Below are 23,164 nucleotides of genomic sequence, written 5' to 3' on the forward strand. Positions count from 1 at the left end.
AAACATACAGCCAGGCAGCATCCAGCCCTTGCTGATGTCACAGCTTGTCACAGTTAATCCATCCACACAACCAAGCAGCATGATACATGCGCAGAAAGAAGGATGAGTATGAATCTTTGTGGTTTAGGAACAAACTGGCTTCAAAAATGCAAAATACAACATCCTTTATTTATTGGAAATCATTGCCTCTTCTACAAGCGAGCAAGGAAGCTGTGCATTCAGCTGAATCTTTTTATTTTTTCAAAATACATAAAAATAGAATTTACTTCGATTTATACAGCATCTTAATTAGCTCCTTTCCTCTTTGAAATCAACGTTATTTGACCTTTACCTTGCAAAGCAAATCCCCAAATCCTTGTTGTGATCTGGCAAACACTGAACGCTTTCAAGCTGATGCTAATCACAGACTATGATTTTCCATTTCTTACTCAGCCTGCTTTTGTGAGCACAGTCTCAGTCCTTCTTTCAGCAACGAGTGTGCTGTATGGGGGGGGGGGAAGAGAGAGGCAGACAAAGCATCAACAGCTTCCTGTGCTGAGGTGAGTTAGCTTGCTAGGAAAATGTTGTTAGATTGTTGTGTCTCTTCCCCCCCTATTTCCCTCCTTTTGAAACAAATTCAAGATGTATAAGAGGAAACAGGCTATGAAAGGTTAGCAATTCAGGCAAAGCCATAATGTATTATAGTATCTGGCCTCTCCAGACATGCAAACATTTCTGATCAGATCATCTAGGCATGGATAATTTAGCCTGCTGTGACATCTTGTTGTGATCCCTTGTTGAGATCTGTTGTGTCTACATTCATTTATGAAGGGGTGTAATCAAATAATGATAAGGCAAATCCAGTAGCAGGAAATGCTTTTTGGCTGATTCTTCACTACAAATGTAAAGGCTCAGTCACTGTATGTGAACTGGGCTGCTAGAAGATACTTTTCTTTCTGATTGAGTTTGATGTATGGAAGTTATTTCCTCCTGCATAACATATGACTACAAGTAAAATGTTCATTGTGATTTTATGCTGTGCTTGATGATGGAACTCCAAATAATGTCATCTATATGCAAAAGCTTTGGAAAGAGGGGATAGGGAGACTAAATCCCCAAAGCAGATTAGAGGGCTAGTTTTCAGATGCACAAGAAAGAGGAACTATAATCAAGTGCTAAAACTAGCTTGCTTCAGGCACACGTAACTCCTTTTGACACTGACTGGGAAAGCTGTCACTGAATTTTTCTTTCCAAGCAGCAGCAGAACTGTGCTCTGTATGCATCCAGCATTCTAATTCAAGCACTCAGCCTAATACTGCACCTTCAGTAAAGAGTCTCCATGGTACATATTTGACTTACCAGTTTCATTTCACATTACTGTTATTGTCACTCCTTCATTTTCACATCTTTTTTGTTTATGCTCCTTCTGCTCTTCTGCCTGTTATCTGTATGTGGAAATACAGTCTAAAAGGATGGTAATCCAACTATAGCACAGGACATAGCTTACTTACTGTTGTGGAACACCACAACAAGGAGTTGAAATTATTGCCATCCCTGCTGTCAAATATGCAAGAAGAACCAAACTCAGCAATGCTCTACTTAGTCTGCTGTCCTGGGTCTGGCTAGGACAGAGTTAATATTCACCTGAGCTGGGTGGAGAACTGGAGCTGGTGGCCCCTATGGCTGGGGCACCTAGCTGGGATAATTAACTAATTAGCTAACAGCTGAGGTTAATTTACCCAAATTAGCCAAAGGGCTATTCCATCCCATCTGACATCATGCTCAGTATATAAGAGAGGAGGGTAGTGAGGGTAGCCTCCTACTACTTGGAAGAAATTAGGTGTGGAGATTTGTTGTAAGCCATTATACTGTATTTGTATTCCATCACTGTTTTGTTTTCTTCTGTTATTGCTGTTAAATTTACCTTTTGTTCAATCTCAACCCACGTGTTTTTGCTGGTTGTTTTTGTTTACCAATTTTTCCTTCTGTCCCACTGGAGGGTAGGGGGAGTGAGAGAGAGACTGCGTAGTCTGGTCCCAATTAGGGCTGAACTACGACACTGCTCTGTACATCTTGCAAGAACTCAGGTTGCTCATAGGTTCCACTCACATGCTGTAACTGGACCTGAAACTTTGCATTAATGCATAGTGTGCTGCTTTTATTAGGTGTTTTTATTAGCTGCATATTATGGTTCTCAAAACTTGTTTCCACTGGGTGAGATCTGTATTGAGGAGCAGAAAACTAAGAAACAGTCTAAGAAAATAAGAACATGGAGCTAAATACTCAATGTGTAAAGATTTGCAGCTAGACTTCTCAGCTGATGTACTTCTCTAATGTCTAAAGTACAGACAGCATATGGTGTCTGATGAAGTCCAGCTGCTCTTGAATCTATTTGCACGGCAGATGTACTTTCAGCTGTGTCTTTCTGGATCAATCCTTGCCTGTCCACTGGCAACTGTATGTCTATCTTGAATACATCACTTACTTGCAAAATGAAAAATAGAAGACATCTTCACTAAATGATACTGAGTTAATTTCCTAATTTACTGATGTTTAATAACTTACGATGGTGAAAAAGCACAATGAATATGTCATCCATTGTCTTGCTCTTAATCTCACAGAATTTTTGTGGTTTCTGAATACTTCAGAACTGACAAATGAGCACTACAACCTAACCTGGAAAGAGCAGCTCTTTAAATGGCATCTTAGTGCCTTCTCTTGACGCTTGAATGTAAAATATAGCAAAACCTCTTACAGTTAAGGAGGTAAACCTAACCAATTGCATTTATAGACAGTTTTCAATGAGATACTAACATACAAGTCTCTTCAAATTGAGAGCTGATAATTCTATTCTGAGCTTGGTTTTCGCATTACAATTCAGGCTAGTGATGTATAACAATACATCACTAGCCTGATTAATATGGCAGTCATAGCTCTTCCACTCCATGGTCTTCATGTTCATGTATAAGCCTTTTTACTTTGTTCTTTCCCCATCCCAAACAACTTCCACTACTACGAAAAATGCCTCCCTTTTCAGTATAAAAGTGCATTATATTCTGTGCTAATGAAAAATGAAAATTTACCTCACAATGCAGTAAGAAATTCTCTATTTTCTTTGCACACAGAAATGGCCTTTGAATATCCAGTTAAGATTACATGTGAATGAAGGAATGGGTGAAGAAGCTACAGTATTCCTGAGATATTATCTTGCTGCAGTAAATTTGTTTGAGATTCACAAGCATCAGTAGTAACGTTCACCCTATACCAATCAATAAGCAGGCCTTGGTTCCACAGTTCTGGCTGTTTACAGATAAAATAATAGGCAGCTTTGTTTACGAGGCAGACAAGCTCAGACATTTTACACTCAATGGTAGCTGAAGGTATGTAAAGTCTTCCTAGACATAAAATTTTTTAGCAAACCCTGTTCCATGATGTATTTTAATAAAAATCCTTTTTCAAATGACACAACTCCATTAATGAGCAAGGGCAGCGCAACACTGTGTGTAAGAACAGTTCTACCTGCTACCTATCCTAACTACATGTAACACATCAGAGTATTTTTCTAATTGAAGTAAGTATACAAAACCCCTGAAACTGTTAAAGCTAAGCCAGGACTTCACTTCTATTTGACCACATAGTGTAACTGGCTCTATTAAAACAGATTAGCAGGGAAGATGAAGAAAGCAGAGATTACCAGACCCTGTAATGTAATGACTTTAAGCTTATCTTCTACCTGTAATTACACTCCACAGGACAAAGATTTTTTTCCAGTGCTACTATTTATTTATGTTATCACACTGTAAACACCATTGGAGTAATATCATTGGACGGACCCAAACTATATTACGATAGAACTTCTAATCTACTCTTGTAAAAAGCTGTGCTCCTGAGGAACTGTGCTACTGTGTGCTGATAAGAAATCTGCTGTGGAACTACTGCAGCTACTTTGTGCCTTCAGTCTAATCAATTGGTTCTATGTTCATAGTGGGAAACAGAAGGAGGGATGTACAGTAAATGAGGGACTTACTCAGTTTTGAATATATACATACTTGCATTGAACTTTGCAAATCTCAGAATTTCTGCTGCAGCAGGGACAATCTCTCCTCTCCCATATACATATCACTTTCAGCTGCACCGGACACTTGCCACAGCTAGGGAAGGAATGTTAAGCATAGCAGATAGGGGCTTTTGAAAGAGTGGACACTTATTTTTAGGGCTCCCATCTTTCCTATTAAATAGCAACCAAATGTGTGCTTTTTAGATACATCACCTGGTCACTAGGCTATAAAGGTAAATTGTAGACTAATTGAGGCTTGAGGACATCTTAAATAATGCTTTTTATAACTCAGTGAATGTACGAACTTCAAATACTTTCACAGAAGGAAGAACAAGGCCATCATGTTCGCACAATGTACTTTTGAAAATTAGATGTTATTGATTGTAGCCCAGTAAAGAAACACTTTTAATCTGTCCTGTATGAATAATTCAGCATTATTTTTTATGTATATAATTAGGTTACTAGATATTAATTGTATGCAGTAATGCTGTGAATTATTCTGAAATCTTCTGAAACCCTCAAATAAATATGTCAACAAAGTCAAATATACTTTATCTCTTTACAGCATGTATTTCATAAATACCTTCAGGTAGATTTTGCTTTTAACTTTCTGTAGTTCTTAATCCAGTTAAAATTAGGCATCTGTTCATAAAGATAAATAGTAAGTTACACAAAGGAAAGTAATCTGTAAACTCTCAATTACTGGTCAATGGTCATCTTTTTTTTTTTTTAATGTAGTTTCTATTCTTAAAGATAGATGTTTCATTGTAGCATGTCTTTTGGTTATTTTGATCAACTGCCATTGTTTCTTAAATACACAGTTGAGCACTTGACATGGAAAGGCAGTCCTTATAGAACCTTGTCCTACTTTGTTAGTGTCAGTGGAACTCAACCAGGACACCAGGAGCAGCCCAGAAATTATTGTTGGACTGAAGCCTTGATGAATGGCTTCATGCTATTGAGTGTGAACTAGCATCTCCATAATTAAAGCACTGATGAACCTTCTGCTGTCACTACGTCAGTATGTTAAGTAAAGCTTGTTCATCATAAAATGTAGTTTCCTCAAAATGAGATTATTTTCACAATTCCTAGAGGGAGAATAAGAGACTGCTTCATTTTGTCACTTTTGTCCCTATGTGGAATTGTCCTGTCCACAGATATTTATCCCCACTTGAATGGTGCTGTGCCTAAATACTGTTCACATATTTCAAAACTACAATTTGAAATTTCTTTATTTTAAAATTTCAGAAAGTGTTATTTTGAGACTAGCCTGAGGCAAACCAAAGTTACAACCTACTCTGTATGGTAGGGGTCAAGTGATAACCTGAACATCTTGTAGGACTCTTAGAAGAATGATACTAGGAAAAGTGCTGTTGGAGAGAAATGCAAAGGATTTTCTTTCAAAACATATTAAGTGGGGCAAAACCCAATTATTCTGCAAATTCCAGGATGGCAAATACTAGAAGTTGTAGAGTTTGCAAATATTGGAAACATGTTGTAAAGGAGAACTGATTAGGCAAGCTTACTTTGGTCGTGAAGTAAACAGTATACACATTTTAAGGTGTTATTAGAGAAGATGACTGTTGGTTCTAAGAATTAGGTAGTAAAATGGATGAAAGGACAAAATTGAGGGACTGAATTTAAGTCACTTTATTTTCAAGAAAGAAATACTGTAGGCCTGAAAAGAAATTAAAAGACATAATAGAGCCACTTTCTGTCCACAGGACCAAAGAGATACACTATCTTATTGCCACCAGTGTGCAAAATTCATTACACTGATTAAGTGCACTGCTGCTCCCCTTTTATTCTAAGAGCTACCTTGGGAATGGCAAAGGGATATGAATGCTTGACAAGTCTTTCTACAGGAAAGGGACAGGATTTTACTTAGATGATCTTCCTTAGCTTTTGGGATTAGAATGTCACAACTACTATCACCAAGTTTGATAAACAGTCAGTAGTTTTAAGACTTCATGACTGGTTTAGCATCACAGAAGTGAGATGTGCTTCCCTTTCTGTTCCACCCTCATGTAGGTGTTTTGACTTTTCATTTCCATAATTTTAATGTTTTCTTTTTATTTTTAAAGAGCAGCAAACAACTTTTTGCATTGAGATAAAAGACAATGTTGGAACCTGGCACTCTGTAGACACAGCTGTGCAGTGCACCTCTCTGCAAGCGCTCCTGCTGACAGGGAAGGAGGAACTATCTTTCTCTGTCCAGCAACACAGCATTTTTCTGGCTTCACACCTTCCACCTCAGATTCTTACTGCATGCATGTTCATGTTCTTCCTTGGCTGAGAAACATACATGTTTCCTCATCCCTTAGGTTGCAGGTTAACTGAATGCAGTTCCTGTGAGTCCTGGCCTTGTGCCCAATCTGTTAATCTACACTGCTTAGTAACCACTAAACATTACCATTGTCGAGGGGAGGAGATGGATGATTATTTGTCATTTGGATAGGTCTGCACCTATCCAAATTGCTCAGGTAACAGAGAGGGGACTTCATCATTTATATACCTCACAAAGAATTAACAGAAAGTCAATCTTTGTCCTGTTGATCTGCCTACATTTCACAGTCTTTGGTTTACACAGAAGCAACAGAGATCTCGTGCTCTCAGTGCGCTGACATGTAAGAAAGGAACTCTGACTTTCAGCAGTCCCATCCTGTGTGCTGAGCAGAACAGTACTTCATCCAGCCTGCAAAATGCACAAATCTCAGGAAGACTGCAGTTCCATTCTTACACCTTGAATGTGTAAAATCAAAAGCTAATGCTATATGAGGATGCATAAACCAGATCAAATCTCAGATGAGAAGCAGCTTCAAAGGTCAGAGATGTGTTAGCCTGAACTCAGCATAATTTTTGGATCAGCATTAGTTAATTAATAATCTTACTCATTATTTAAACTCAAATCCTCAGCAAGTGTTGCATATACATCCAAGTTTTCAGAGTGACAAAACACTACCGAGCAGCAAGCTCAAGATTCCATAACCACCCATTCTTTCCTTGAGGAATATTTAGCTAATAATTATCCTTTATGCAAATAGAGCAATGCCTGACTGAAGACTTTCATGCATTCCACCGTGCAAAACCAGAGCTGAACATTCCTGTCAAAAAGCTATCCAGGTAAGAGATTTGACTTCTCTCCCACACCTCTGAACTCAGGTTTTATTTGTTCTTTGCCTGTTTTCAAAGGTGGAAAACTGCCCCTTTTCAGTTATTTTGCATACCAGTATTGCTTTTTAAGTTTTGACATTATTCTGTTCTTCGTAAATATTGCTTACAAGGTACATACTGGGCAAAGGTTTGTAAAACACGTAGTTAGCTGCAATTAGTATGGAAGTAAATTTTCCTGCAAACCCTGGTCTAAGAGTTCAAGACCAGTCAGACAGTTTTTACTTGTACTTAAGAAAAGTGGCTTATACAAAGCTTATCTGGTTTTTAAAGCATTAAATTATTATTAGAACTGAGAATTTTCTAAGTGATTAACTATGAGAAAGGGTTTCCAAAATATTGTCCTTATTGCATGTAGTAACGCAAGATACTAGGAAAAGCAACAGGTAAAAACATGAGAACAGTATATCAATTTATTTTTCTCTACAACAGCTTAATGTGACTAAACAAAGTCCAGCAAAACCACAGGGCAGAAAACAGAGCTTAGTGTTTAGCTTTGTGACTGATGACTAAGGTCTTGGGAAGTTGTCTTGAAACATTTTTTTAAAAAACAAGACTTTTACTTTGGACCAGCTACCTTTCCAAATGCAAGAAGTCTGATTTTCAAGAATGGTTCTTTGATCCCACAGAAAATGTCTTTTTAGTGGTGATGCCCTAGGACTCTCCAGAAGAATAACACTGCCTTGCCATCAAGTGCATGCCAATATTTTGACCAGCATGTTCTGGAACCCCTGAACAAAACCAGTCCCTGGAAAACTACTGAAACTACTTTATAATAATAATTTATTTCTAAGGTCTGATAATTCCCAAGGATGATCTGATGAGACAGCCTTAACAGCAGTTGCTGGCTGACTGTGTGAGTTCTATTGTAGCCTGCTCATCACCTGTGGCATTGTTACATGTCATCTTGCTCACTAGGACACTGGACTGAGAATCCTTGGGAAAATATGAATTGAATCACAGCTGCTGGTGAATGCAGGCATTTGAAAAAGAGCCTAACCTGCCTTGGAAATCCTAGATCAATTTATAGCTGGAAGGAGAATTTGTGAATTGAAGATTTTAATTAGAAATACAAAAATCTGAAAGATTGCTTGACTCTCAGAATAATTCCCAAGTATAGCAGTGTTAATTTGAAGAGGACTTAGACTAATGTACTGGCTTTCCTGACTCGTAAAGAGTATTTTTTTTCTTCCTTCACTTTTTGATTAGCATAACATTGAAACCCAATAGGAAAATGTTTTGCAGCGACAATATTTTCCCCAGACACAGTAAAAAACTGAGCCCATCAAGTTTCATACAATTTTCTTAAAAAAGAAAAAAACCACTGTGCTGTTCGTTGCCTATAGCCTGAAAGGTCACTAGGTCAGTGTTTAAATAAACGGTTTTGGTTGCTGGCACCTTGTTTAAGTCTGCCTCAAAGTACATCTAGGTCTTGGTGCTCTAAAGCTGAAAATATAATAGGTTATCCAAGACAGAGAGAAACATTCATTTCACTTGTTCTGTTTTGTCACTTGATCCTTTCTAAAATTCATCAGTTATGGCAACATTTTTAAGTAATTCTGCACAACAAAAGTAGATTAATAAATCAAAGCAGTAGGTGCTGAAGCATTATTGTATTATATTATATGCATTTCAGGGGATTTTCTTTTAGACTAGTCAGGTCCCACAGACTAAACATCCTCACTACATCTGTTCAAAGAACCAACTGGTCGCTTGGGTTTTTATGCCACCACAAAGGGTCAGAGTGCACTGGGGCAGAGCTTCTGAGTACTTTTCTCTGAAAAAAAGTCTGGTTTGCAAGCATAACATGCCTCTGGACATTCAATCTACAGACTGTAAATGAGGCTAACCAGAGATTTTTTTCAAAACTGAACAGTAATGTAGTCATAGCCATTAGAGACCAAGAGAGGTTTCTTACAGGCAGAAAAAGTTGCTGATATGAAAGATGAGTAACATGAACAGTTTAGCTCAATACTTACAAGTGTTTTAAATCAAATGCTTAGCTAAACTGATGTCTGTCATGCTTTTCTCTGATTTATGCAACAAAAATTCAATGAAACTTCACATAATAAATACAAAGCCTGCTGTATCCACATTAGTTTTTAGCTCATTTCTCATGGTTTGAACTCAGAGAAAACTGCAAGCATCACCTGGCTCAAACTATATAAAGGGCTCTATCCTAACTTACACTTCCAATCACTGCTTCAGCAAGAGTTAGCAATTCTAGTATAGAGTTGTGATACCCTGTCTGAGTTCTGTCTCAAATACAGCATTTAAGAGATCTCCTTAGCATTGAAAGGCAGGCCCACCCTGTCTACTCCCTCTTGGACTTTCTAGAGTTACAGTACAGCTTCAGATTTTCTGGTGGACAATCAGGATGGGGAGACAAAAGGATGCATCAGAATACAGTTTTTTGGGGTCCTGCTGTTTCACAAAGAACAACTCATCCAGTCAGAATGGCTATATATATATCAGCACAAACTGCCTTCCAAGGAATCTGCAAAGAGAAATCCCACTGAACACGTTGTGATGAATGTGTCTTCTCCTGCAGAGATTTTGTCAGGTCAGTGGCATGGTGGAAAGACAGAAAGAAAGGTGGGACTGAGGCCAGAAGGAAAGTCAGCAGTTTGTTTGGCTTGAATAGTTCTTTGCTTTGTTTCTGTTTTTCACAAGATAAACTGAGTCACGCATTAATCCTGAAAGACAGTGGTTCTGCTCAAGCAGGTTAAAAAAAAAATACCAGCTTTTTGCTTTTGTTCATGTGGTTAAGGGCAACTTGACAAAACTTAACTGTGAAGATTCCAAACATCAAAATACAATTAAAAATAACCAAGACTACTTTTTGTTGTAATGATATGGATGATACATATGTATACAAATGTACATACAAGTAACTTTCACTTGTATTAAACAGTTGAGAATGTTCTAACACCAAAGCCAAATGCAATGGACAGACATGTTCTAGGCTATATACTGCTTCATTTGTGCATCCCTGTTAACAACAGTTCTTTTAGCAAGTGATGGGAAGCCTTCACTTGAATGAAATGCAAATGTTACATTCTGTGAAGCTCTGAGGGGTGAGGGGGTTGTCCTTTCTCTTACAGACAACTTACCGTGGGCTGTACTGAAAATGGGTCAGTTTGGCAAACCAGTAGAGGAATCTATTTACTGACGCCCCTAGGGCTCCTGAATATTGCTTATTGCTACTGTGGAAGGACAGTGTTGTATCTCAGAGCCAGAATCAGAAGGCTGGAGTTTACTCATGTGTACATGAGTACACAGATCTGCTCTCCACCCTCCTGCCTTTGGAGATGGTAAGAGCATAGGAAGCTCCCAGCTCTCTGCTAGGCTGCACAAATATACAGGGCATAGCATGCAGTCATTGTGGAATCTCATTTTCTTCAGGTCAAGCAACTAAGTTATTACTGAGCTACAGGCACCACAGCCTGAGAATTCTTGGGTTACATAGCCAAAAAATGTAACAACACCCTTTCTATTATTTGGTGTGCTTTAGTATGTTCTAAAAGCAACAACTAAACTCTAAAGATTAACAGTTTCTGGAAACAAATAACATCACATTTTAGAGCTGTTCATTTGACATGGATTCTGAAAGTGCACCTAGCAGAATAAATAGTTATTTACAGGAAGAAAACCATTATTTTCAGGAAAAAAAAAAAATTTAAGAAAATGACCACCTGCCAGTATTTGGCTGTGTTTTAGCTTGAATGCATTTATTCCACCAGGAAGATTTTTTTGACCTGTGTCTAAAATGCATCAAAACTGCTGAAAAGATAGATGTTTTATCATACTAGCTTATTTTTGGTTGGCTTTTACAAAAAGCTACCATTATGATTATCCAGTAAAGCAGTACAGCCTAGATATATTACTAAATTATCATTCATACACAAGATCTCTTAACAGATTTCCGGAAAGATTATATTCCAATAACATTATGTATTAAAAATTATGATCATTCCTCAGGAAGCTGCACAAACAATGCACATGTGTGAATTTTAATGAGGTTTTTTTTTGTAAATACAAATTTACTTGCAAGTCAATTGTGTGAGTTTAGAGAGAGGCAGACAGCAACTGTACAATTAAATATATGAGCCTAGTGTACAGAAGCCAACGCAATCTTTTTTATGTAGCCAATCAAAAGCATTCACTGGATATTGAATTGCCCACTAGCTTTTAAGTATGTAGAACAAGGGCACTGTGTTTATTTCTTGGCTGCCTGAATTCACTTGACTGTACGAAGTGGGTGGCATTCAAATAACACTTGCTGTCCTCACGCACAAGCCTCTCATTCTCCAAACTAATTTAGGTAAGACAGGAAGCGTTGGTTTTTTGCATCTTAAAAATGAGTGTCTATTACAGTTGGTAGCATTCTGTATTTGGTACACTTTAATCATATGCTCTTAAGTATTTCTCCTGATGTTGTAACTTTTGCCTTTTCTCTGACATTTGCATTCTAGCAAAGACTAGATACAACTTATTTCCTGTCCAAGCAGATCTTGCATAGCATTATCACACAGTACATTAGAGTCTAAAGTAAATTTGTCGTTACTGATAAAAAAAAATAGCTATCTTTCTAATTAATTACATTCAATTGTAATTGATTTTCCTTTATGATGGAAATAAACCTTACTTACAAACATAAAGAAACTTACATAGTGGGAGCTAAAAACTATGTAATATAATTGAGATGGATAGAAATCTACTCATTTTTAAAAATATATTTAGACTACTGCGCAAGTCATTTTCAACTTCAACAATCAGTCCACAGAGCTCCAATAAGAATCTCTTTTCTGCCTTTTACCAAATTATGAATCATGTATCTGTAACGCTTAAACATCCTCTATCAAGTTTGGTTAAACTTTGCAAGAAATCATGCTGTGTCATTTAAAGTAATACCTGGGAACTTGTTTAAGACTTTTGCACTAATTAGAGATGCATATCTTCTTATTGTTCTCTGTTTTCTGGCAGAAAGTATTAATTAAAACTTGAAAAGAATTTCTAACCAGAATAGACAGATGACTTTATAATAAGACATTCTCTATTTGGAGTGCCACAGATCAAAAGCTTACAGGCTGTTGGTAATCCATTCTTTTGCTTATCAATTATGCTTTCAGTTGGACTCATAAGCCCTTTGTTTTTTCTCAGCTTGGAATTCTATACTCTAATTGGGTGTTACCAAACATTAACAAATGAAAATACAATTCTTAACCAAAAAAAAAAAAGAAGTATGAAATTTACACAAAGAATGATGACTTCTGTCACTAAAGTCTAAACTTACTATTAACTGTTAAAATCATTAAAATATACTGACAAGAGTACTGTGCCAGTGAGTGTACTTAAAGTTTTAGGAAACTGATGGATACGACTTCTGTCTGTAGATACTGAAAGACGAAAGAAACAGCTTTAACTTGTAAGTGAAGACAAGCTTTGACATTATATTGCAATGTCACACCTGAGATCTGGCTGTTTATGACACTGGGAGTGGCTGGGCTTGAGAAGTTCTTCCTTCCTAGAGATTCTGCATACTGCTGTATTAGCACATACTCTTTTCTTCTAGGTCAGTATGAGGCATTCCTTAGCTCCCAGTACTTACATATGGGCATCCACTCTTGGAAGTGTCTTCTTTCTTTCTACTGCAAACCAGAAGACAAGATTTGCCACTTGGAGTAGTCTGTTTCACATTTTCCATCTTCCTGCTCCTAGCCTTATTTTTAAACTGTTTAAAGTAGGGCACTTGCATGTGAAACTATTTTGCCTCTCAGTCATGTCCCCATCTACTTCCAAATAATTTATGAATGCACTAAGCTAATTTCAACTTAATTTGACAATTGAGCAAAAATGCAGAGATTGAGTTTGGTGAAAATAGTTGTGTTCATAGAGGCAAGAGACACCAAAAGCACCTCCATCTGGAGAATACAAATTTTCCCAGTCTTTATGTATCAGAAAACCAACATGAGGAAGAACCATAGGAAACACCGCTTGGACTCATAAGCCCATTTGTTCTGATGCCCACAGCATTATTTTATATTACTCTATTATTTACATTATTTATATTATTTACATTATTTATATTATTTACATTATATTACTGTTCCTTGGAGAGCAAAGCTAGGGAACTATGGATTTAAACTTAAAAATACTAACACGTAGCACTCTTCTGAGATGGCAACAGATTCCATGACAGTGTATGGTCCATACGTTGCCAAAGCGGTATCTGCAAGGAAATGCTTAGTAATTAATGGAAGCTGCACATTAAAACAATCTACAATTCAACAGGTTCACATTATGTAGCAGCTTCTAAGAGTACATCAATGGTTTGTGCACAAGACTAAATTGTTGCTCTCCTGAAAACTCTGCTTTACAGGTTGTCCTAGCAAAATTTTTCTCCTGTGCACTGAGGACAGCTGCAGTGACAGATCACTATATCACATGAGTTCCACATCAATGATGACCGATTCATTACGAGAAAGACTATAGCCTTCCTCACTAGTATATGTTTACTTCACACCATCAAGTGCTGCCTCTGATGACAGAGACCAGAGATGGAGCATTTGGAAGAGCTGAATGAAATATTTGTTGTACAAATAAATGACTAATTTAACTCCATTTTTCCTTAGTAAAACAATCTGCATTCAGTCAAATGTACTTGTACATGAATGCAACAAAGGGCTCAATCTGCAGATTTATTTCTTAGTGTTGTGTCACAGGAGCCCTGTGTTGGAGTTCTTGTTGGGATGATGCTTCCTTAAAAGCACAATCAGGTGATAAACCTTTAGTGTTAAGCATTTGTGCTAAAAAACCCTTAATGAACTGCGATCTAACAGCCGTTTTCTTCACTTTGCAGGAACACATACATGAAGTAAACATTGGGACAATGGAAAGACCACTTGAGGCTAGCAGGATGGAAAACAGCACCTCTTTCTGCTTTCTCATGGAAAGAAAGACTCATGTCAAGATTAATAAGAAAGAAGTCATGCTAGCTAAGCTGAGGAAGAGCTTTTCCTGTACCCCAAAGAAGATGAAGAACTTTGTCATGAACTTTCTTCCTGTTTTACGATGGCTTCCCAAGTACCCCTGCAAAGAGTACATTTGGGGGGATGTTATGTCTGGGTTAGTGATTGGGATCATTTTGGTGCCCCAAGCAATCGCATACTCACTGCTGGCAGGTCTGAAGCCCATTTATAGTCTTTACACTTCATTCTTTGCCAACATCATCTATTTCTTAATGGGCACATCTCGTCATGTCTCAGTTGGCATTTTCAGCTTAATAAGCTTAATGGTAGGACAAGTTGTGGACCGAGAACTTCTCTTGGCTGGGTTTGACTTGAATGATGATGCCCCACCAGCCCTAGGTCACGGCTCTCTGCAGAACGACAGTCAGTCCAACACAACTGCCTTCAACCTTACAATTGCAGGGATGAATGCTGAGTGTGGGAAAGAATGCTACGCTATTGGCATTGCTACAGCCTTGACATTTGTGGCTGGAGTGTATCAGGTAAGTGGTTGTTGACACCCAGCGTCAAGGTATGAAGTTCCTAAAGATTCTTTGCATGGCCTTAACTTTGGTTTGATTCTATTTCAATGAGAGATACAGCATCAGTTCACTTGAATGACCTTGGACTGTTTTCTCCAGGAAGCTTAATGGTAGGCAACTCAGGAATAGCATGAGGTAGGCAGTTTTCTTAGCTACTAGCAGCACAGGTAAAACAAGAGTCTTCTGCAAGACTGTTAACATCGTTTTGATACTCTACTGCCTCTTGGCCTTGCTGCTTTCATGGGACCATTAATCTAATACAGATCGTACCATGAAGGAAATTCCCAGGTAGCTGTGTACTTCAACAGTGAAGAAATAATTCTGTTTCCCTAGCACTTTAATAAAGGTGCAGACCCACTCACCTACTTCTATACAGATTCAGAATGTGCTGCTCAGTGTTTTGCTAGTGGATACTATGTTCTACCAAACTGCTGTCCAAAGATAATTCAGAAGCAGAAAGGACAAGAGAGGAAACAGACTGACTAACCCACTTTTCAGATAATGGCTGTGCTGGACTCTTTGAGACTTAACAGTGTGCTGCCTGTCACAAGAACATCAAAAGAACACAGAAGGAAGCAAGATGAACATACTTACCTATTAATTGTATATACATAGGAATTCAGAAAGAGCTAGCTATCTTCCTGTATACTAAGAAATTTCAGGCCACGTTTATGAACAACAAAATGCCCTTATGAAGCTGTATTTTCTAAAGCCACCAAAACAAGGAGAAGCAACTAGTTAAGGACAGTATCCTGAGATCTGGGAAAGTCTGCAAGCTCCTCTGCCACTTCTGACCTTAGGCATGCCACAACGGCTGTCTGTGCTCCACCTTCCCTTCTCTTCACAGGGCTAAAATTAACAGCTGTTTAATACAACAGTGCCACTGAAGTAGGGATCTTAGCTGTTGTCATTCAAGTTCTGTTTACAATGCAATGGTTGTAAGTTTTAACTTTATTCACTTTAAGATAGCAAAAAAAGAAAATCTGCTGTGGTGTAACAGAAGGATTTTTGGATCCCCTGTTCTTTTGCATGGGAAATAAAATTCAGATAAGCTACTTCAGTGAAGTCACTTCAGATGAATGCTGGAGTTAGAGAGTTTGACTGACCCTGTCTCAAACTCTTTATTCACCTCTTGGTTTTGTAGTATCCCACAACACTAAAAGAATCACATGTTTTAAAAGCAGACTGGAAACATCACAGGATAATTCCTGTTTTAAGATTCAATAGCCAAATGCTATTTGCCTCCAGCTCGTTCCCTCCCATCTGTACTTAATCATTTGCAGCATCATTTAAGCTCATCTTTTTTTTTCTTTTTTTTTTTTTTTTTTCTGTGTCTCCTCAGGTTCTAATGGGGATCTTCCGTCTGGGTTTCGTATCTATGTACCTATCTGAGTCTGTACTAGATGGTTTTGCAACTGGTGCTTCCTTAACCATTTTAACAGCTCAAGTGAAGTATCTGATTGGAATAAAAATTCCACGTAGCCAAGGGCATGGGATGCTTGTTATTACCTGGATTAACATTTTACGGAACATTTCTCAGGCTAACCTTTGTGATGTCATCACAAGTGCCATTTGTATCACGGTGCTGGTCACTGCTAAAGAACTGGGAGATCGGTATAAGCATAAGCTGAAATTTCCTCTTCCTACAGAGCTGGTAGTTATTGTTGTGGCAACACTGGTGTCACACTACGGGAAGTTAAATGAAGTGTATGCATCCAGTGTTTCTGGAGCTATTCCAACAGGATTTATTCCTCCCAAGGTACCACATTTCAACTTAATGCTCCGAGTTGCTGTAGATGCTTTGCCTCTTGCCATAGTTAGCTTTGTCTTCACTGTATCCCTTTCTGAAATGTGTGCAAAGAAATATGCCTACAACATCCGAGCCAATCAGGAAATGTTTGCTGTGGGGTTCTGCAACATCATTCCTTCTTTTTTCCACTGTTTTGCAACCAGTGCAGCTCTGGCAAAAACACTTGTCAAAACATCTACAGGCTGCCAGACGCAAGTCTCTGGAGTAATCAGTGCAATGGTGGTTTTGCTCGTGCTGCTCTTCTTGGCACCTCTCTTCTACTCCTTGCAGAAGTGTGTCCTAGCTTGTATCATCATTGTCAGCCTCCGAGGAGCCCTGAGGAAGTTCCAAGATGTGCCAGCACGGTACCAGGTGAACAAGGTGGACACACTTGTTTGGGTTATTACCATGTCTGCCTCTGCCTTGATCAGCACAGAAATAGGGTTGTTAGTTGGCATTGTCTTCTCCATGTTATGCATCATTGTTCGGACACAGCGGCCACGGACAGCCCTGCTTGGTCAGATCCCAGACACCAGCTTTTATGAGGATGACTTAGAATACAAAAATCTCTCTTCGGTTCCGAAGGTCAAAATATTCCGTTTTGAGGCCCCACTTTACTATGCAAATAGAAACTACTTCCTAAAGTCTCTGTACAGATTGACTAACTTAGATCCTAACCTAGAAGCTGCTAGAAGGAAGAAATACGAGAAAAAAGAAAAGCAGCATCTGAAAAGGGGAGATCACACAACTGCTAATGGACTGAGCATTGGAGAAACCACTCTGCAACTAGTTCCTAAGCAAATCGATTTCCAAGCCCTTGTTGTAGATTGCTCTTCCATCTCATTTTTGGACACCACTGGAGTTAATACTCTAAAGGAAATCCTGAATGACTACAAGGACTTAAACATTTCTGTTCTCCTGGCTTGCTGCAATCCCTCAGTGATAGACTCTCTGAAAAGAGGAGGTTACTTTGGAAAAGATTTTGGAACTATGCAGGAAATGTTGTTCTACAGTATACACAATGCTGTACAGTTTGCAAAAGACCAAAAGCTTCCAGCAGATTGCTCAATTTAATCCTGTGTCTTCCCTGACAATTTACTACAAAAGTGACAGATGAGGAGGGGCAGTTGGCAATAATTAAATTATCAGACACACACTGTAGGCCTTTCTCGCCTAAAGAGCTCTGGTGTTTGTCAGATGCCACACAAAACAGCCACTGGGGATGCAGTCATGACCAGGATGGAATAGGCTGGATTATTACCTGCACCTTCACTTCAAAAGGCAGGTGATGTGCAATACAGCAGTTTGGGATTGATTTCCCCCTTGTACCATGATCATGTGTGACCCAAAATATATGTCATGAGACTGTTGTGCTGGAAGGTCTGCCCAGTGTCAGCTGACTCTCCCAGTGGTTTAATGGCTGGTTTGTGTTGACGGATAAGCCATCTCCAATGAAAATGCAATGGATCTAGCATCTTGGACACATAATGGCTTAAATTCTGGCTTGCAAGGCCCTGCCCCTTCCATCATTCTTGATGTGGTCCTAAACAATTCCCACTATTTGCATACAAATAAAATGTACAAAATACTGTGGAATGTAGCATGTCTCTCCACCTTGATTACATAGGTTTAATGGCACAACCTGCCACAGGAGAAGAAATCATGATCTATCACAGGTTTCTCTCAAAATTATAATTTCCAAAAATTACTGCTGGAGGCACCTGCGTTATTGGCTTCAATCTGTGGTAATTAGTTACTAAAAGTTTTGATGTCCCTAATGATGCTGGAAGAAACATTACTCTGATGCACCATTTTGTAACTAGTAAGAGGATAAACAGGACATGGCTTTAACTGGCAGTCACAAAGTTACTCAGGTAGTTCTACTATCCTGTAAAAATAAGTTGCCTCTGGTGGGCAGATGCAACTCCAGTTCAGGGACGCACAAGGATCAAACATAAAACCTCGTAACTCTGATGCAGCACATCATGTTCTTCCTACAACCGCCTGCCTGGGTGCAAAGAGAAACAAGAAAAGAGCGTTGGGTGGGAAGGTGAATCTGATCTGCCTAGAAGGGGAGTGATGGGTCAGTTAGAACTGCCTTGCTAGTCTTCTTTGATGCAATGCTAATGAAGCTTTACAGTAGCATACCTGGGCTCGATAAAGTGAGCAACACTTTGTAAGCTGTGCATTCTCATATGCTGGAAAAACTCCACCACTCCTTATACAAGCTACAGACATTTTAGGGTTTTTTCCTCCTATCTTATTATTCCTTGATTTGAGGTCCACTAAACCATATTTTCCAGGGCTGGGCTACTTTTTTTAATAATTTGTATCATCTGCTGTTCATTCTGCTTTCTGTCAAATGATACCCCTAGAGAAGGTTGTGTGGTTATATATGCATGTTCTCTCTCCACAAATAAGCATAGATTTAGATTTTGATTGTAACACAGTCAGTACTCAGTGTTCTGGCCCATGGCATTGGCAGAATATCCTCTCTCATACTCAAGCTTATAATTACTTGCACAAAAGTAATTGTGCTTAATTTGTCCTAAAGATAGGACAGCTGCCCTATCTTTCTCTTCTTATTCATGGCTGGTTCACATGCAGGAAATTCTGTCACAGCTACGCCTCTTACAATTACTAGACTCTAGAAAGAGGTTACATGTATGCAAAGTCATTTCTCTGCTGTGCCATTTAAAAAAATGTCAGGCTGACACATCATGTGACTGACTTATTTCAACTGTTCAGGTCAGTGAATGAAAGCACATTCAAACTGAGGTTCTTCAGGTGGCACAGAGCCTGTCTGGCTCTCAAGAACAAACATTTTGTTAAAGGAAAAGCAGTGCATTCCCAAAAGACAAAATAAAAAATGTCTTCAGAAGGATTGAGAATAGCAAAATATTAGGTAAGTGATTCAATGTTGACATTTTCATGCACTCATCATAAAAAAGCATATCAGCTGCACACATTAGTACTGTCAGAGAAGCAAAATCTGACAGAAATGTCTCTCAAGAGATTAAAGGATTGGCCATTGGCAGCATTTTCCTGCAATAAAACAGTTTAATTACATTATTCTCTAAATTGCTGACTTGGTATGACTAGCTTATTTCTGTCATAAAAGCAAATGGGCAGAGCCCAAGGACAAAGTATTAGTTTGTGTCTGCTTTTGTTTGTAACCATTCTTTGATTAGGGCATATCTCTTTTTAAGGTTCTGTCAGGGCCTAGCATGAGGAAGTTGGTTTACCAGAGTAAATACTGCCATATTCATACTGCCAGACAGTATGAATACAGACATTCTTAGGCTGTTGTGCCAAAGCAAGTCGTTGGAAATCAAACTGTTTCAGGACAAAACCACATACATCCTAGCAATCTAGACTTCTTTTATCTTTATGGGTCAAGCTATAAGCCTAGAACATAAAAATGCAAAAACACCCTAAACTCTAGATCAATCTAATTTTAAAAGAGAAAAAAAAAGAGAGATTCCCACAGAAGGTGTATCCTTGCAAGAGTTTCTGGAGAAAAATGAAGAGAGGCTGCCCTTCTCTTATCCAGCAGGCTGAGAAATGAAGAATCAGAAGTCTTCATCAAATTTATTGCAAGAATGGCAGTAAAGGATACCTAAGCAAAGCAACTTGGCTATGTATAAGAGGGAGGGGGCTTTAAGACTTGTAGTGGGAAGAAACTATTGACCGGAAGAAACCATACGAAAAATTTTCTGTTTCAGTTTCATTGGCAGAGCTGGCTCACAAGTTGTGCTGGACTTCGTCAAACACAGCTGGGAAACAGCTTTCAGTGCTATGATGTAGGGATGCTGGGAGACTGTAAATTATTTCTAAGGAGTATGTAAAAGGTAACTAAAAAAAGAAGCCTTTTTCTGGCATATCTATGTTTGCTATACTGTGTTATACCAAGATTAAGGTTATGAAGACTGAAAATGTTAAAAACCGCTGATACTCTTCTCTCCTATTCTACCAGGAATTAGGTAACATAACTTGGAGAGGAACTGGGGATAGGCTTGTAATTCCAACTAGGTTAATACTAATGTTGAAATAAAATCATTATATGCCTTTAGGAAATGTTATATCCATGTCATGTAGATTGACTATACTTCTGTTAACTCTGGTGCCTTGTATAAATCACGTATTTGACAAACTTTAGCACTGCTACACAAGAATAAGAAAGGGTTCTTATTGCAGACTGTGTGCATCCCATGGAGCTGGGCAAACAGTTGGGAGTCTTCACTTCAAACTCTCCTGTTGACTAGTGCAGCACAGCACAAATGTATGGTCTAGGTGTCAAGAATATTCCTGTGTCACATGACCTAGAGACAAATGTGTGCTTTTGGTTGGAAAATAAAACTAGTAATTATTTGAAAACAGTTTGCCTTGTCGTATCCTTTCATGGGTGGTAAAATAACAGGATAACTTGGAATAAAGAAAAAGCGGTGGGTTCGCTGTCCTGGAAAAACGTTAAAATACAGGGATGCACTCGGCATTGCAGGATGAGAAGACATAATGAGAAAGGGCATTACAGAAGTGAGAGCAGAAGATGTCAGTCTTCTATGTGAGCACATCTGCTTCTTGGGAGGAATGTTTATTGTACCTTTTTACAGATGGCACAACTGTGAGGAAAAGCAATGCCTGTATTGTTAGCCTTCCATAGTGGTGATACCTCCTAATCCTCTGTTTTCTCTAAGTACTCTTCTTCAGTCAAGTATATACCATTACTTTCCAAGAAATCTTCTCTACTCACCAACCCCATGATATAACACAGTTTTGCTGTTAAAGGTTCTCACTCAAAATCTCTTTACATCCTTCTGGAAACCACTGGTTCAGGAAGAGAATTGCACATGGACAGAATTCAGCATCAGCACTGAACTCCTCCTGTTTGGACTTGCATTCTTGCCCCTGTTGCTGTTTTCAATCCCAATGTTTGTCTGCAGGCTCCACACTCCCTCGCTTTCCAAACAATTGCTGCCACTTAGTTCACTGTGTCCTTCCACAACTTAAATGTCTTCTTGTCTTTGACAAACACACATTTTTGCAAAACCAGCTGTTTTAGCTTGGTTCTAAACAGCATTAAAGTTTGTAATTTCTGCATGTCAAAGCTGGGCTAAGTATTGAGGCTGGTGGGTTAGAATCCTGCAGTCACTCAAGGAACTACAGTTTTTTGTGCTTGACTGCTAAGTTTCCATGCTCCTAGAATTTTGATTGTGTCAAGGAGTGCGTCAAGGATTGTGTGAAGGACTCAGTCCCTCACTCCCTATAAAGGATGAGCAGAATCCATAACAGATGCATTCCTTTCCCTCAGTCATTTGGAAAGCCTAATCCAAGATATGGCACAGCTGAGACAGGCTGCCAGGAGGAATTCTGGCCTTTGAGTGTAGATGTGGCTACTTTCTTTTTACAATTACTCACTGTTTTTTTTTCTGTAAGTCAATTGGTCACAGAAACCTAAAAGATGCAAGCCATCTCTCCGGAGAAACCTCCAAGATCTAAGATAGGGACTCCAGTGAGGGCGAGCAGTGACAGTTGTCCTTGCCTCGGCTGAAGCTGGGTCACCGCAAGAGTAAGTACAAAACCCACAGCCCAGTAAGAGAGGGAGACACAGCACAGGAAAGGGTGTTTACTGCGAAACATCCACAGGGAAAGACAGGAGTGAGAAGCTGTGTTACCTGCTATCTTCACAGATGGACTAACATACAGAGGCAGCTCTGGGGTACAGATGCAATACTCATCTGCATGCAGGAGCTCTGAACACCTTCCTAAAACTATATACATAAGCACACTCTAATACCTAGGAAGAAAACTTCTCATTTCTAATGTACACTCTGAAACCCACTACTTCTCTGCTGTTCTGGTTTTATTTAGTGAAGGGGGGGCTACGGTGGTAGCTTCTGTAAGAAGCTGCTAGAAGTTGCTCCCCTTTGTTCAGTGGACTCGGCCAGGCCTCGGCTGGACCCGCTGCTGGCAAAGGCTGAGATAGCGGGTAGCAGAATGTTCCCTGATAACGCCTCTGTGATAACATATTTAAGAAGGGGAAAACAGAAAGAAAATAAAAAAGATGTGAAGACACTGAGCGGGGGCAGAGAGGGGGAGGTGGGAGCCTTGTGGGCCTTACAGGCCTCACCCTCTGGCCTCTCGCCAGGCGGCCAACTGGGCCCAACTCGGCCCGGCCTGGCTGCAAGAAGTGGAGAGGAGATGAGATGTGAAGAGAATCTGAGAGGCATCTGCTTGCTTGTTGTAAATAATTTATTTTGAGAGGAACAGCTGCAGATGCCAAGGTCAGTGAAGAAGGAGGGGGAGGAGTAATGCTGCTCCTGGCCAGAATTCCCCTGCAGCCTGTGGTGATGACCATGGTGAGGCAGGCTGTTCCCCTGCAGCCCATGGAGGCCCACGGAGGAGCAGAGATTCACCTGCAGCCCGTGGAGGACCCCACGCTGGGGCAGGCGGATGCCTGAAGGAGACTGTGGCCCGTGGAGGGTCCCACTGGGGCAGCCATTCTGGAGGGACTGCACCTCGTGGAAGAAATGACCCACGCTGGAGCAGTTTCACAAAGGACTGCAGCCTGTGGGATGGACCCCACGATGGAGCAGGGGAGGAATGTGAGGAGTTC

The 23,164-nt window shown here is 39.4% G+C and overlaps 3 protein-coding genes across 7 annotated transcripts in view; 2 read left to right on the top strand and 1 right to left on the bottom strand.

Moving 5' to 3' along the window:
* LOC104474853 (purpurin) overlaps positions 1–23,164 on the top strand; it is a 226,954-nt gene that overhangs the window by 31,382 nt on the left and 172,408 nt on the right. The gene's annotated exons all lie outside the window — the stretch shown is intronic.
* IDUA (alpha-L-iduronidase) overlaps positions 1–23,164 on the bottom strand; it is a 47,449-nt gene that overhangs the window by 18,533 nt on the left and 5,752 nt on the right. Inside the window, exon 1 of one of the 5 annotated variants that reach the window (XM_086770360.1) lies at positions 1,339–1,373. The exons of the other annotated variants lie outside the window; for them this stretch is intronic. The gene's annotated coding sequence lies outside the window, so the exon portion shown is untranslated. Of the gene's footprint in view, positions 1–1,338; positions 1,374–23,164 lie in introns of those variants that run through there. 5 annotated transcript variants of the gene reach the window in all.
* SLC26A1 (solute carrier family 26 member 1) lies at positions 14,100–20,907 on the top strand. Its single transcript, XM_010118989.2, has 2 exons — positions 14,100–14,720; positions 16,102–20,907. Exons 1-2 carry the CDS (start codon positions 14,100–14,102, stop codon positions 17,620–17,622), a joined length of 2,142 nt encoding a protein of 713 aa, XP_010117291.1. The 3' UTR covers positions 17,623–20,907.

This window comes from Chlamydotis macqueenii, chromosome Z (genome assembly GCF_036417535.1).
Source record: "Chlamydotis macqueenii isolate bChlMac1 chromosome Z, bChlMac1.mat, whole genome shotgun sequence".
Classification (NCBI taxonomy): Eukaryota; Metazoa; Chordata; class Aves; order Otidiformes; family Otididae; genus Chlamydotis; species Chlamydotis macqueenii.

Bases quoted from the DNA above. Each gene is read 5' to 3' on its own strand.
- SLC26A1 (XM_010118989.2), top strand. From the start codon at position 14,100: ATGGAAAGACCACTTGAGGCTAGCAGGATGGAAAACAGCACCTCTTTC. The intron at 14,721-16,101 runs GTAAGTGGTTGT...GTGTCTCCTCAG, and splicing joins TTGTGGCTGGAGTGTATCAG to GTTCTAATGGGGATCTTCCG.